The following is a 15,626-nucleotide window of genomic DNA, read 5'->3' as shown; positions in this document are numbered from 1 at the left end:
GGCAGATTAGATGAATACTAATGATCCATAACTGTTTTTCAGAAGTTAACTTGTTTGCAAGTCCAACCACGTTACACAAATGTCTGCCATTTTTTTTCTTCTTTTTTTTTGCAATTCGAAATAGATTTTTCGTCTTCATAAACTTAAGGTCTCACCTGCAGAGAGAGTACATTTGGTGAAATAAGCAGGAGATTATCTGTTATTAAGAAAATTATTTCTTTCTATGTCCCACTGTCTTGGCTTACCCTTGTCAGGTACAAGCAAAGTGCCTCCATCTGCTTTTTCCTTACTTCATTCTAAAAAGCCAAACAAAGAGCCCTCTATTGCAATCCCAGACCCCTTGCTGGTCAATGTTTGATGGGATGGAGCAATTTTACTCGGGAACCGTGGTAAGGCAAAAATGTTGTGTGTGCGCAGGACAAATGAGACAGCTGTCTCGGTATCCTCTTATTTGTAACATATGAAACCTCCTCTTCTTTTGTATGCAGCACAAAGCAGCAGGATAGCATCATTGGCTGAGGGTTTGGCTGTTCCTCGGGTGCAATGCCCTCTGTATGTTAAAGCATGAATTTGGAATTTGGCCAGGGTGCCAGCGATAGCTTGCTTACTCTTCACGAATGACACCTTGAGATCTTTGAAATCCACCAACTAATGCCCTTTAATGTCCACCAACTAATGCTGGCAGATGGCACACCCAATTAAACTTCCATCTGAGGGACAGCACACACGTTGATGAATCACCCTGCCTATGAAACACCAGCATGACGGTTTATAGCTTGGCCAAGATTCAAACGCAGGCTAGACAGCTTAGAAGTGAGTTTGCATATATACATCTAGGCCATCCTGCCAGCCATTAAAAAGCTTATATCCTGCATGGTAAGGATTTAACTGTCAGCCATGGCTGATTTTGAAGCCCAAAGCACAAATATTTGCTAAATAGTCTTTGTCAGACTCGGTGGTGTAACGGTTACAATGTCCGCTCTAAGTATGGGAGGTCAGAGGTTCAAACCACAGCTGATTCAAACTAATGACCTTATGGTACATGCTGCTTCCTTGCTTCACGTCCACATTTAAAATGATAAGGGCAAAGCCAATCCCAGTAGGTTGGCATCCACCGGGAGGAGGAAATTCATCCTTCAGAAATGCTCTGCTAAGTGCGGTGAGAAAGGTGGCCCCATTGTGACGTCACTGGTACCCAGAGTGCCCCTGGAATTGATGACACTTTCCCCAAGCTCAGTGGTTGTGTTTGTGTTGTCTACCAGTTCAGTGTTGTGTCTTGTGTATTCGTCTGTACTGTATGTCCATATGCGTGAGATGTGTCTGTTGCTACCCCAAAAGAGCCTGAGATCATGTAAAGAAAAAAAAATCGAGATTTCTTTGTTATCATGTGAATCCTGATGGTCTCATTTTTTGCCTCTAACTTATTTATTTGTGTAACTGATTGTCTTTAGTCGGACTATTAACCGGTTGTGAACAAAACCTACATGACTCTTTATGACGTGTAACTAACTTGATGCATAAAGGGCTTTTATTTATATTGGAGTTCGTAAGGAGGTTTTTATTTATTATGTACGGTGTGCAAAATTGCAGAATTCTACTGCCCACTCCGCACCTCCCACACACTCACACTCCACAACCTCCACTCCTGCATGCTGCAAGCATGTTACCCCAACGTCGTAACCTCTCTTTTGTTGCCCCCAACCTACCTTCTACAGTGGTATTGTACATTACAGTAAACATACAGTGTCCTGCAAAAATATTCGCAATCCCCCTCCCCCTAGTTTTCACATTTTGATGCCACCTGCCAGCTTATTTGATGCCAGCTTATTTCATGATGCTTTCAATCAAACTTAATATGTGGAGTCTTCACAAACTACTCCAAAGTAATGAAGCTGAAAAATGCAAATAGAATGTAAATAAGTAATATTAACAGAGAAATTCAGATGATTCTCAGTTGCATGAGTATTCAAACCCTTTGCCCAATTAACCCAAAATCAATTCAGGAGCAAATTATTTGTTTGAAAGGTTACAAAATACATGTGATAGGTTTAACCTGTATGTAATGTAATCAGTGGTTTAACTTAAAAATAAAGCTCACCCACAAAGGGTTAAGTGACCACCTTGTGGGTGGTCACTCATTATCCCTTTGAGTACAGTGAAATCCATAATTAAGAAGTGTAAGACATATCACACCACCCAGACTCTAACTCTAAGTGTTATGTCTAACGCAAGTTCAACACTGCAGATTACCCAATCGACACCATCCCTACTGTCAAGCATGGTGGTGGCAGCATCATTCTATGGGGCTGATTTTCATCAGCAGGGACTGGCAAGCTTGTCAGGATAGAAGGGACAATGAATGGTGCAAAGTACAGGAGAATCCTTGATGACAACTTGCTTGAGTCAGCCATGAATCTGTAACTTGGTAGGAGATTCACATTTCAGCAGGACAATGATCCGAAGCACAAAGCTAAAGCCACACTTGAATGGGTGAATAAGAAGAAAAAAATTGTTCTTGAATGGCGCAGTCGAAGTCCTGACTTGAATCCATTTGAAAATCTATGGCGAGACTTGAACATTGCAGTCCATTGATGATCCCTTTCAAACTAGAGCAATTTTCACGTGAAGAATGGGCAAAGGTTTCACCATCTCACTGTGCAAAGCTGGTAGAGACCTACCCAAAAAGACTTGTAACAGTCATTGCTGCAAAAAGCGCTTCCACAAAGTACTGATCTAAGGGCCAAATACTTTTGCAACCAGTGAATTTGGATCTGTACATGTTTTTTTGCAGGTATTCCTGACAGGGAACCTCCTTCAATTTTAACAGTTTAGTGTTATAATTATATAATTAATAGTGCAATTATAACAATTATAACAGAAAAAATGTTTCCGCATAATTTGTAAATCATCTGAATGTGTCATTATTGGTCGGGGGTGAATACTTTTGCAGGCCACTAGTTTTTGTCTGCATCCCTCAATGGTGAAGAATCATAAAAAAATTGGAAATTCTCATATCTGGATCCGGATCTTCACCAACATAGAATAAAATCCTCTTTGCCACATACTCAAACAGTCTATCCAATTTAATCCAAATCCGTCCATAACGTTTTGAGCTATCGTGCTATATATCGTTTTTGGCCTCATCTCTCAATGGTGAAGAATCACTTGGAAACATTATGATATCCGGATCTTCACCAAAATCTAATCAATTCGTGCTTGACACACACCCAACCTGTCCACCCAATTTCATCCAAATCTTTCCATAACTTTTTTAGATATCCTGCTCACAAACAGACAAGGGTGAAAACAGAAACCTCCGTCCACCTTCAGTGGCAAAGGTAAAATGGTTCGAGTTATCTGCCATGAAGAATTGCAACATACTGACATTTTGGGCTTTACCCTTCGCCTGAGCAAAAGAAAGAATGTTGACAATGTGGACGTGCCATGAATAGAATATTCACTGCTGGTTTATTTCTCTCTCATCTTTCATCCTACAATTTAAAAATTTCAACACCTCATCCTTAATGGCAGTTCTGTGTTCCCTCTCTATATTGGCTCAAGGAAGACTCTAGAGTCTAGACAGAAAAGGGTGAGATGCCTTAATGATTGGGAACACGTCAGAAACAAGTGGCTCATAATATGATGCGGGATCGTGTGTCATTGCAGGCGAGGGCTCACGGCATGCCCTCAGCTGCACGGTGAGCAGAAACTTGCACTACTCAACCTCCAACACAACCGCATCCCTCACATTCAGCATCTGTCACAGCTGCAGTGCCTTGTTCTCCTTGATCTGTATGCCAATCAGCTTGAGGAGATCAGTGGTCTGGGTGCTCTGAGCTCTCTGCGTGTCCTGATGCTGGGCAGGAACAAGTAAGGCCAACCCTCCCTCCCCCCTCACCAATGGCCTTTCCACGTGAAACTTTTTCATGCCTGGTTGACATTTGAATAGACTGTAGTATAGTCAATACCACATTGCAATGGTGATTACAGTTTTTAAGCCATGACACATAGGATCCCACTTGGAGATTCAGCTGATAGGCCGAACATCTTGGTTATGACAAACGGACTAAGATTCTCCTGGTCAGGTACATATATATCTAGGTTGGTTCAAAAGTGCCAAAGAACAAATGACACATAGTTCTGATATGTTATATTTCACTGTTTGGGTGATTGTTTGGATTCATGCATAAACTTTAAAACCCGGCTCACAAGTTTATTCTCATTCTCATCACTTCAAGTTTCAATTTGTATTTCTGCTTCTGGGAATGAATGAGCCTGGTGTTGGCTTAGCGGTTAGGGTGCCGGCTTGGGATCCTAGGATCCTGGGTTAGAATCCCGGTCGATCGCTAAATTAACACCAGGGGGGTTGACTCAGCCTGTCATCCTTCCGAGGTCGGCAAATTGAGTACCAGCTTGCTGGGATGAATGATCACGGTCTGTACCCCGATTTAGAATAGGTAAACCGTATCCCTGCGCATCGTAAGAGGCGATTAAGGGTTGGCGTCAGGAAGGGCATCCGGCCATAAAAACATTGCCTCAAACAGGGAACCATGATTGTCATGGGGTCCGCAAGGCTAACCCCCGCTCTAGCGGGGAAAATGGCCTTAAAACGATCATTCATTCATTCATTCATTCATTCATTCATCACTTCAAGTTTCATGGTGTAACAGGTTTCTCACAATATTATGTTTTTGAAGTTCAGGCAGATTATCCGATTCAATTGTGACATCAACTCTCTCTGGCAACTTAAAAGAACACTTTTAATCATGGTACGATTGCAACAAGCTTAATCTCGTATCTAATTGATGTTGTGGGACTGCAACTCTGAACGAAATGGACAAGGCAAAAGACGTCTGAGATTTAGCGCTGCTTATGCAGCCACATAATTGCTCTGGAGGGAGTTTCCCTGGTAAAAGGCCAGTTTTGTAAATATTGTGATTTAATTTCGTTCTGGGACTGTTATTTTGTGATCAAAGAGTGCAACAAGATGTTGGAGTGATGATGGAAACGGAATTCTTTAAAGGCAATTATTTTTTTCCTTTTCAGGTTGAATTGGCCTGTGAAAGGTTGAATTGTCAGGTTGAATTGCAACAGTTTGGATTTTGCTTGAAAACATAATGACACTTAAAATGTCCAGTTGTTACTCAAAGCAAAGTAATTTTTTATATTTATTTTCTTTTGCACAAATATTTTAAAATTCCACCACACTAAAATATAGCTTATACTGTTCATGCTTGATAATTCCACGACTGTTCCATTTGTGCTTTTCTGGGATTTATGCTCCCCATTGGGACATTGGGACTGACTGCATCAAATGAACAATACATATGATGGACTGATGGTACCATCATTCCGCAATGCTCTCAAAGCAATAAACTCACGACATGGAACCAAGGTTGAGAAAAGCTCTTCAAATTACGTGGGAGGCGCTTATGTCATGATAAAGAAAGGCAACGGGATTGTTTTCAAGGCACACTCTGTGTAACAGGTGATGTCAGTGCCGCAATGTGCCAACAACTAGTCTTTTGCAGGAAAAAAAAAATTTGTGCTGAAATGGCATAGCATGGGAAAAAATAATGAGTGGAACATGTCGCAGGTGAACTTGTGGGCTATTAATCGTGAGCCGAAAGGACAATCGTGCCAAGCGCATTTTATGATAAATTGAACACACTGTACCTATCAGCACATTATACTGTGATCTGTCTACATATATACAAATACATATTGTTACGTATTACCTCCCCAAACCCCAGTTACGGTGCACCTCAGAGTTTGGAGCGGGAACACGGCAGAAAGATTTGTTATTTTGCATGTTCTAATATACCATGGTAAAACCACACCAATGCAATTGTAGAACAAAAAAAAAATTGCATTAAGAACTTGACATACACAATAATAACACTATTAAAGAAAGTACAATTAAAATGTCACTTGCATCAAATTAACAATACATATGCTGGTACCATCATTCCCCAATGCTCTCAAAGCAATAAACTCACGACATGCCAAATGTGAGTGGAATGTAACATTCCCCAAAGTCAGTGCACAGATCTCCCCGCTGGTTGAAGCCATGCAGAACGACAAAACCACAGGCAGGTATTGGCACGACTGGATGAGGAGTTATGAGGTGAGAGGTTGATAAGGGAATTTAGCCGATGTGGAAACCAATGGCAATCAACACGATGAGGTTGATATAGAAATCCCAACGACAAAACAAGATGCACCAAGCGGACAGCCTCTTCGAGGACAAAATGGCGTATATGCCTGCAATGGAGGCGCTTGATTTCTCTCCAACAATAACTCACACTTGGTGATAAAACCTGAGATGCAGGTTTAATTGCAATTGCAATATAGGACGATGTCGCGGGCAATCCCTCCCCCCGGGAAGCCTCAACTCATTCGCGACCAATATCCAAAAAAAGTCCCCTCTCAGCCTCGATGTGACTCACAGCTGTCTCCTCCTCTCTCTGCCCATCTCAATCTCTCTTCTTGCGGTTTCTTTGCCGCGTTTTCCTTTTTCCTCCACAAACATTTATTTTTACCTTTTACTAGAGTCATCTCCATTTCACACAAAAATCTTAACAACAAAATTACCTGACACTAAAAATCCTACAAGTATATAATAACAACAAAGGCGAAAGTGACGGATCCGTAACAATATACATATACATATACACATGCACACACATACAGTCACGTGAAAAAGTAAGTACACCCCGTGTAAAGTTTTGACTTTTTCAACATATTTCAACATACAGCTATTTGATCTTCATTTCAACAATATTGATAGATAAAGGTGATATAATATAACAAATATCATGAAACATTTCCATTTTGTAGTCCATTGTATAATTTAAATAAACATAAATGCAAATTTCGCATGTGGAAAAAGTAAGTACACCCCGACATTTATCACTACTTCAAATACCTAAAATTAGAATCAGGTGCACCAGCTCAGGTGCAAATGATTAGAACATCGTTAGAGAGGATCTTGGAGGAACCTGCCTTATTTAAACATCAGACATTTAGTTTGGTTTGCTCTTTGTTGTTGAAGTATGCGGGGTCACCATGCCTAGATCAAAAGAGCTCTCTGAGGCCTTCAGAAAGAAGGTTATAGATGCCTACGAGTCTGGGAAGGGATTTAAAAAGATCTCCAAACAATTTGAAATCAATCATTCGACTGTCAGGAAGATCATCTACAAGCGGAGAAGATTCCAAACAACTGCCAACTTGTTCAGGCCAGGCCGCCCCAGCAAGTTCAGCCCGAGAGCAGACCGCAAGATGCTGAAAGAAGTCTCTAAGAACCCCAGAATGTCATCACGGGACCTACAGGTAGCTCTTGCCACTGTTGATGTCAAAGTGCACGAGTCTACCATTAGAAAGAGGCTGCACAAATTGTATCTACATGGGAGGTGTGCCAGGAGGAAACCTTTGCTGTCCAGAAAGAACATCAGGGCAAGACTAAAGTTTGCCAATGAACACCAAGGCAAAGACCAGCACTTCTGAAACAATGTGCTCTGGACAGATGAGTCAAAGGTAGAGCTATTTGGCCACAGTACCAGAAGACATGTTTGGTGAAAACCAAAGACAGCATTTGACCACAAGAACCTGATACGAACTGTAAAGCATGGTGGTGGAAATATTATGGTTTGGGGCAGCTTTGCTGCATCAGGGCCTGGGCAGCTCACCATCATAGAATCCACTATGAATTCTTCATTGTACCAGAGGGTGCTTGAGGATAATGTGAGGCCAGCTTTCGGAAAGTTGAAGCTCAACCAAAGGTGGACCTTGCAACCTGACAATGACCCGAAACATACCAGTAAATCCACCAAGGAATGGCTGAAACGAAAGAAATGGAGGGTTCTGGAATGGCCAAGTCAAAGCCCGGATCTAAATCCCATCGAGATGTTGTGGGGGGATTTGAAACAAGCTGTGCATGCAAGAAACCCCTCAAACATCGCACAGCTGAAAGAATTCTGCATGGAGGAGTGGGCAAAAATTTCTCCCAGTCAATGTCAGAGACTGGTCGACAGTTATAAGAAACGCCTACTTAAGGTTGTTTCTGCCAAAGGGGGCAATACCACCTATTAGAGCCAAGGGTGTACTTACTTTTTCCATATGCGAAATTTGCATTTATGTTTATTTAAATTATACAATGGACTACAAAATGTAAATGTTTCATGATATTTGTTATATTATATCAACTTTATCTATCAATATTGTTGAAATGAAGATCAAATAGCTGTATGTTGAAATATGTTGAAAAAGTCAAAACTTTACATGGGGTGTACTTACTTTTTCACGTGACTGTGTATATACTATATTATATATATATTTATATATATATATATATATATATATATATATATATATATATATATAATATATTTTAAAAAATATATATATATATATACATATATATAAAGTTTACAACATAATGTAATATGAAATAAAGAAATATCTAATTTCCCTAAGTATTCAACGCCCTGAGTCAATACCTTGTAGAAGCGCCTTTGGCAGTGATTATAGCTTCGCGTCTTCTTGGAGCTTTGCGTATGTCTGTATCAGCAGATATTTTGCGTATATCTTCGTATGTCTGTATCAGCTTTGCACATCTGCATTTGTGGAGTTTCTCCCATTCTTCCATGCAGATTTGCTCAAGCTCTGTCAAGTTGAATGGGGAGCGTCGATGAAAAGCAATCTTCCAGTCTTTCCACAGATTCTCAATGGGATTCAAGTGTGGGGTTTGGCTGGGCCACTCAAGGATTTCACAATCTTGTTCTGAAGCCATTCCAGTGTTGCTTTGGCTGTATGCTTGGGGTCTTTGTCCTTTTGGAACATAAACCTTTGCCGCATTCTGAGATATTTTGCACTCTGAAGCAGGTTCTCCTCAAGGATTTGCCTGTAATTGGCTCCTTTCATTGTTCCCTCTATCCTTACAAGTCTCCCAGGCCCTGCTGCTGAAAAGCATCCCCATAGCATGATGCTGCTACAATCATGCTTCACGGTGGGATGGTGTTAGATGGGTGATGAGCTGTGCTCTCTTTCCTCCAGATGTAGTGCTTTGCATTCAGGCCAAATAGTTACATTTTTGGCTAATCAGGCCACATCATCTTTTGCCTCATGCTTTCAAAGTCTTTCACGTGCCTTTTTGCAAACTCCAGGCGTGCTGTCACATGCCTTTTTCTCTGGAGTGGCTTCCGTCTGGCCACTCTCCCATAAATCCTTGATTTGTGAAGTGTTGCAGAGAATGTTTTCCTTCCGGATGGTTATCCGATCTCAGCCATGGAACTCTGTATTTCTGTCAGAGTGGTGATTGGGTTCCTGATCATCTCCCTGAACAAGGTCCTTCTTGCCCGGTTGCTCAGTGTGTTCGGTGGGCCAACTCTAGGAAAAGTCTGGGTAGTTCCATATTCTTGCCATTTCCTAATGATGGAGCTCACTGTGCTTTTGGGAACTTTGAACACTCTATAGAAATTGTTTAATACCCTTCCCCAGATCTATCCCTCCTCACAGTTTTATCTCTGATTTATATGGACAGTTCCTGGGTAGAGTTTCTGCTCAGACATGCATTGTCAGCTCTGGGAACTTGTATAGTAAGGTATGTTTCTTTCTAACTCATGCCCAATTAATTGAATTGGCCATAGGTGGACTCCAAGTTGTTGAGACATCTCAAGGGTGATCAAAGGAAGTTGGATGCACGTGAGCTCAATTTGTGGTGTCATAGCAAATGGGTTGAATACTTATTGCCTCAAGACATTTAAGCTTTTCATTGTTAATTATTTTCTAAAAATTTCGAAATAAAAAATTCCACTTTGACATTATGAGGTATTATGTGTAGATCGGTAACAAAAAAAAATTCAATTCAATCCATTTTAAATTCAGGCTGTAACACAACAAAATGTGAAAACATCAAGGGGTGTGAATACTTTCTGAATACACTATGTATACAGTGTATTACATATTTGTTGATTCTCCAATGTCTACATGCCATACATATTGGCGTCTTTTTACTTTACAATATAAACAAGAATGTAGTGGATTCCGCTCTATAACATACTTATTGGCACAATCTTCTGCACAATATGTGTACTCAATATTACTACATTTTAAGGGTACATATTATCATTTTGCAACATATACACCACATACGGTTGCCTTATCTTTTGTACAATATGCAGGCTGAACATTTTCTCGTAATTTGCTGTACTTGCAGGCCGGTAAAAGTGTCGTGTGGTCTGGGGATCGTCTTTTTGGGACAACAAAGCTTGGAAAACACCAGATCCTAATAGCTCGGTTTTGTTATTTTGTTTGTCTGCATTATACTCATTTAATTGCAATTAATGTAAAATCAAAATTCTTTAAACTTAGCAAAGAAAAGAGTGATGCTGTCTTCCATTCTTCAAAATCTTTTGCTTTTATTTCATAATAGCAATGCCAAATGACGTGATATTATATACCAATGCGAACTGATGTGCCTCTGCCTGTGGGGACGTTTGGAGAAATGTGGTCAAACTTGTCCACTAGGGGGCAGCTGCTTCCTTTATAGATTATTTGTTTCACCTTTCCCAGTAGAAGGTTTAACTTGTCACTTTATTTGGTATAATTTTAAAGAATTGAAGATAAAATAATACACTGTATATGATGGAGGGCCTTTCACCGAGCTCGAGTCTGAGCAAATATAACTTTGGCGGACTGTTGTATGAGGAGGCGGCATTCCAACTTGGACCAATCTGCCCTTAAAAGGGAGCATTCTGCTCCACAATGAATGTAGACATAACATATCTCATTGTATATTTCAGAGACTTGTGCCTTTACAGGCTGGTATTGTCACAAGCTCTGACCTTGCCACTACATGTAATGTGTGGTGATGTAGGACCCCAATCCAGGACTTTTATTGGTTCTCTTTTCTGAATGACTCAGATTTAGAATGACACTCAAAACCTTGTGCCTCAGACAAAGGTTATGTGTATTGTAATGAAAAATACTGGAATCTATGCTGAAAACAAATATGACACCTACCTTGTAATTATTTTATTAGATAAACCAATTATTGCTCAACCCGGCTTTTCGCTTCTCATGCGCAGGGTAAATATAGCTCACATTTTTACCCCACACACGTGAACCAAAAAGTGAGGTTAAGCAATTGTCTCATGTCCGTCTGTCTGTCTTATCAGTTTGTTATCGTCAGTTTACGATCGAGGAACAACGTATTTGAAATGAATGTTGTATTTCGAACACGAATCGGAGCATGAATGGGAAGCCAAGTTTGTCATTTCATCGTACGTTGGTTTAGAATTAATCCGCACATGCGCAGAGAGGAGTGAGATAAAGTTTTTACGCTGTCTGCCTGCCTAACAGTCAAACAAAATGGAAAATCATTCCAAACAGAAAACGTACTGCATTTAAGGAGTTGTTGGATCTTGGAGACGGCGTGAAGCTGGAAGGTGTGAAAACATTTTGCTACCTCGGAGACATGCTGAATGGAGAAGGTGGATCAGACTCGGCAACGGTTGCTCGAGTGAGATGTGCATGGAAGAAGTTTCGGGAACTGAGTGGCGTGCTGATGAGGAGGAGAGTGTCACTGAAGCTGAAGGGAAAGGTGTATGCTGCATGTGTGAGAAGTGTTATGATTTATGGGAGCGAGACATGGGTAATGAACGTAGAGCAGCAACGAAGGCTGGAAAGGGTGGAAATGCGAATGGTTCGATGGATGTGCGGAGTATCGTTGAGAGAGAGGCAGACAAATGATGAATTGCGAAAGATGATGGGAATAGAGCCTGTAATGGATGCTGTGAAGAGAAACAGGTTGAGATGGTTTGGTCATGTGTTGAGGAAGGATGAAAGTGACTGGTTGAGAAGAGTGATGGAAATTGATGTAGAAGGAAGTAGAGGACGGGGAAGACCGAGAAAGACTTGGCTAAAGATGGTGGAAGAAGAAATGCGGGCAAGGGGGTTAAGAAGGAGAGATGCAGAAAATAGGGCAAAATGGAGAAGATTGTCATGGGGACCGCAAGGCTAACCCCCGCTCTAGCAGGTAAAATGGCCTTAAAATGCATGTTGTTGTTGTTGTGTTGTATTTAAGGATGTTGTAATATACTTAAATAACATGAACGAATAACTAATGTAACGTGTTTGATGGGGTGGTGTAAAAGATGCTGGGTGAAATGGTGGTGAAACCCGTAATTGTTTTTATTTATACACCTTTAAACCTCTTTAAACCTCTCATCAAATGTAATAATTGTATATTTGAACACTGTAACACAAATCGCTATGTAATACTTCCAATAATCTCCAGTTTTGCCGGGGTGTGTTCAGTTACCAAGTTTGCTGCAGAGCACTCGCCAAGTGGTGTAAGCACTCAAGCAAGCACTCCATTTGAAACCGTTGATAAGGAACGGCTGGCTTAGCAAGCGCTAGCTAGTTGCTTGGTAACTGAACACACCGCAGTACTTGGAAATAATTTATTTATTTACTCGCAGAAGTACCCGGCATCGCCGGGCGGGGGAGGGGAGGGGAACGGGGGGGGGGGGGGGGGGGAGCGAGCCCCTTGGCAAAGCGAGCGATTTTTTTTTTCATAGCGTCATAGCGATTTTTTTTTCATAGCGTCATAGCGTTTCATAGCGTCATAGCGATTTTTTTTTCATAGCGTCATAGCATTCATAGCGTCATATCGTTCATAGCGTCATAGCGTTCATAGCGTTTCATAGCGTCAGAGCGATTTTTTTTTCATAGCGTCATAGCGTCATAGCGTCATATCGTTCATAGCGTTCATAGCGTTCATAGCGTCATAGCGTCATCACGTGATCGCTCTGAGCGAATCAGCGCCCACCTGCTCTGATTCCGTAAATTCGTGCGCTGAAATGCGCTGAGGTAAATATGAATAAAAAATATGGATCGTCAAATATTTTGAGTTCGGCCATGTTCGTCCCACGCTCAATGGCCATGTCTATGCCAAATATCAAGCACGTAAGCCTCTCCGTTTAGGAGTCTATCGGTAACATCACACACACACACACACACACACACACACACACACACACACACACACACACACACACACACACACACACACACACACACACACACACACACACACAAACTGTGTTTTATATATGTATATAGATGACATTTACAATTTTTATTTTATTAAAATTTAATGATATACTTTAAGACTGTCGTACATGGTTCATCTATCGTAATACTGTCCAATAATCTCCAGTTTTGCAGTACTTCAATTTAAATAAAGGTTTGATTGGGTGGTGTATATGCGTGCAGTTCGGGACTGCTTCTGGACTATTTCTGGACTAGCACTGAACTTTAGAATTTTTTTTAACGACCGTTAAAATCATTATTTTATTAAAATTGAATAACACTGCGTGGAGTATCGTGTTCTATGTACTCTATAGTTATTACTGTATTTGTTTTAATGACATACCTGTCTCCAATAGTCAGGCAAACACTTTAGATGAGTAGCATACCATATTTATTGAACATATGATGCCATATTTTTCGGCCCATAAGTCGATATGGATTATAAGTCGAATGGGCTAATTTCCACTTTTTTCTTTCGTTCATTCATAGATTCATCCATTTGGAGACGAGCAAAATTAACCACGGTAGTTAGCCAAACTGTCAATCAGAACAATATAGGTGTTAATTCCTTCCTGACACACAACAGGGAGATGGATGCCCCTGCCTTGCATAACCCCAGGTTACCTGTGGGCAAGGTGTAGTACCTGTCAGCCCCCCCCCCCCCTTACCAGGGTAATGGTCCGCAGCCATGTGGTTTAAATGGCAGATGGCTCTGCACATCTGGTGGATGAGAGCCCAGTCGACTTCAACAGCACGGGCGGAAGAGGGTGAATTCCCCAACGGCCAGCAGAGAGACGGAGGAGTGGCGACCCCTGTCTATACCACACACTTACCCGTGTGTACCAGCCATAGAAAGGCAATGCCATCATTGCCCGAGGAGCCTCGACATCATCACTTCCAGGGTCATGAATATTAATGTTCTGCTTTGTGCATATTATTTGAATTACTTTGTGGGATGACCTTTCGCATAATTTAGGAATGTAAATTGTTTTTCAACCTATATTTGTTATCATGTAGAGTATTTTAAAAAGCTACATCATCACTATCAGCACTGGCTCATAGCACATTACATTTTGTTGCAGTTCTCTACTCCTTTATAAGAAAATGACCACCTGACACATTGTAAAATAAGCACTCAATGTTTGTCCACCTACCTATGCAGCCATGATTTGCCTTCTTGGTTTTCTCAGCACAACATTTGTCTTCATACAAATACTGTATTGTGGGAGCTGTGCTCGCACTATAAAGCCAGACAAAATGGACGACACAGGAACGAAGTTTCACCGAGCTATTTATTTAGCTCAAAACCAAAGAACTCAAAAGCACACTGAATCCGCCCCTCGAACGGGCGGCAATTTATATCGCAAACTGAACACACAAAAGCCACGCCTCTCAGGCGGGGCGTGGTATGCAAAATCGGTAAGTCACGTGTTCGCCCGAGAAGGGCAACTCTGGACACGCTCGGGCGAGTCCGGACACGTGACCGCTCGCCGGTTGCGTCATCGGCCGGTGCACGGTAATTGTGTCATGCTTCCGGTAACCGCTAAATGCGCCCCCCCAGAATTAACCTGCACCGGGAGAGTCAGTTTGAGGGGGGTCCTGATGACCCGGCCGAAACGACCCCTGGCGATTCGTGTGGGGGTGGTAGGCGGCGTGGCGGTGGATGATCGGGCGGGGGGCTTGGTTGACGGGGGACGGCCCCGTCGTGGAGGAAGGGCCAACCGTGGAGGTTGGTCGAGGTCCAAATGGGCCGGCTTGAGGCGGTCCACGGAGATGCGGTCCGGCTTGCCGCCGATGTCGATGATGAATGACTTGTCGTCCCTCTGCAGGACCCGGAAAGGTCCATCGTACAGCGGCCGGAGCGGTCCCCGGTGTGTGTCGTGCCGGATAAAAACGTACTCCGCAGTGCGAAGTGCTGGGGGGACATGGGGTTGGGGGCAGCCGTGGTGGGACGTGGGCACGGGGGCAAATCTCCTGGCGGCCTCCTGGAGGTCAGAGCGTTGGCGAGCCGCGGACCAGGGGCCGGTGGCGTCAGGGATGAATTCGCCCGGCACGCGCAGTGGCTGGCCGTAGACCAGCTCGGCGGTGGAAGCCTGGAGGTCCTCTTTAGGGGCCGTTCGGAGGCCCAATATGACCCACGGGAGCCTGTCGGCCCAACCGTCGTCCTGGAGGCTGGCTCTGAGAGCGGCCTTCATCGAGCGGTGGAACCGCCCGCACAAGCCGTTGGCTTGGGGGTGGTAGGCCGTGGTGCGGTGAAGCTTGACCCCCAAGGCCTGGGCGACCGCGCCCCAAAGCTCGGAGGTGAATTGCGGGCCTCTGTCGGAGGAGATGTCCGAGGGCGCGCCAAAATGGGCAATCCAAGTGCCAATGAAGACCTGCACCATGTCGGCGGATGTTGTTGATGCCTGCGGGATGGCCTCCGGCCACCTGGTGGTCCTGTCCACCATCGTGAGGAGGTGGGTGAAACCCCGCGAGGAGGGAAGGGGTCCCACCAGGTCCACATTGACGTGGTCGAAGCGCCGCGCGGGCAA

General features: G+C 42.9%; 1 protein-coding gene across 2 annotated transcripts in view; it reads left to right on the top strand.

The window, feature by feature from the left end:
* Window positions 1-15,626, top strand: part of LRRC49 (leucine rich repeat containing 49) — a 328,874-nt gene that overhangs the window by 45,554 nt on the left and 267,694 nt on the right. For both annotated transcript variants that reach the window (XM_068106816.2, XM_068106815.2), the window contains exon 5: window positions 3,667-3,870. In XM_068106816.2, coding sequence (XP_067962917.2) covers window positions 3,667-3,870 — 204 coding nt within the window. The remainder of the gene's footprint in view (window positions 1-3,666; window positions 3,871-15,626) is intronic.

This window comes from Myxine glutinosa, chromosome 2 (genome assembly GCF_964187855.1).
Source record: "Myxine glutinosa chromosome 2, kmMyxGlut1.1, whole genome shotgun sequence".
Lineage (NCBI taxonomy): Eukaryota > Metazoa > Chordata > Myxini > Myxiniformes > Myxinidae > Myxine > Myxine glutinosa.
This window is presented reverse-complemented; position numbering and strand designations above follow the sequence as displayed.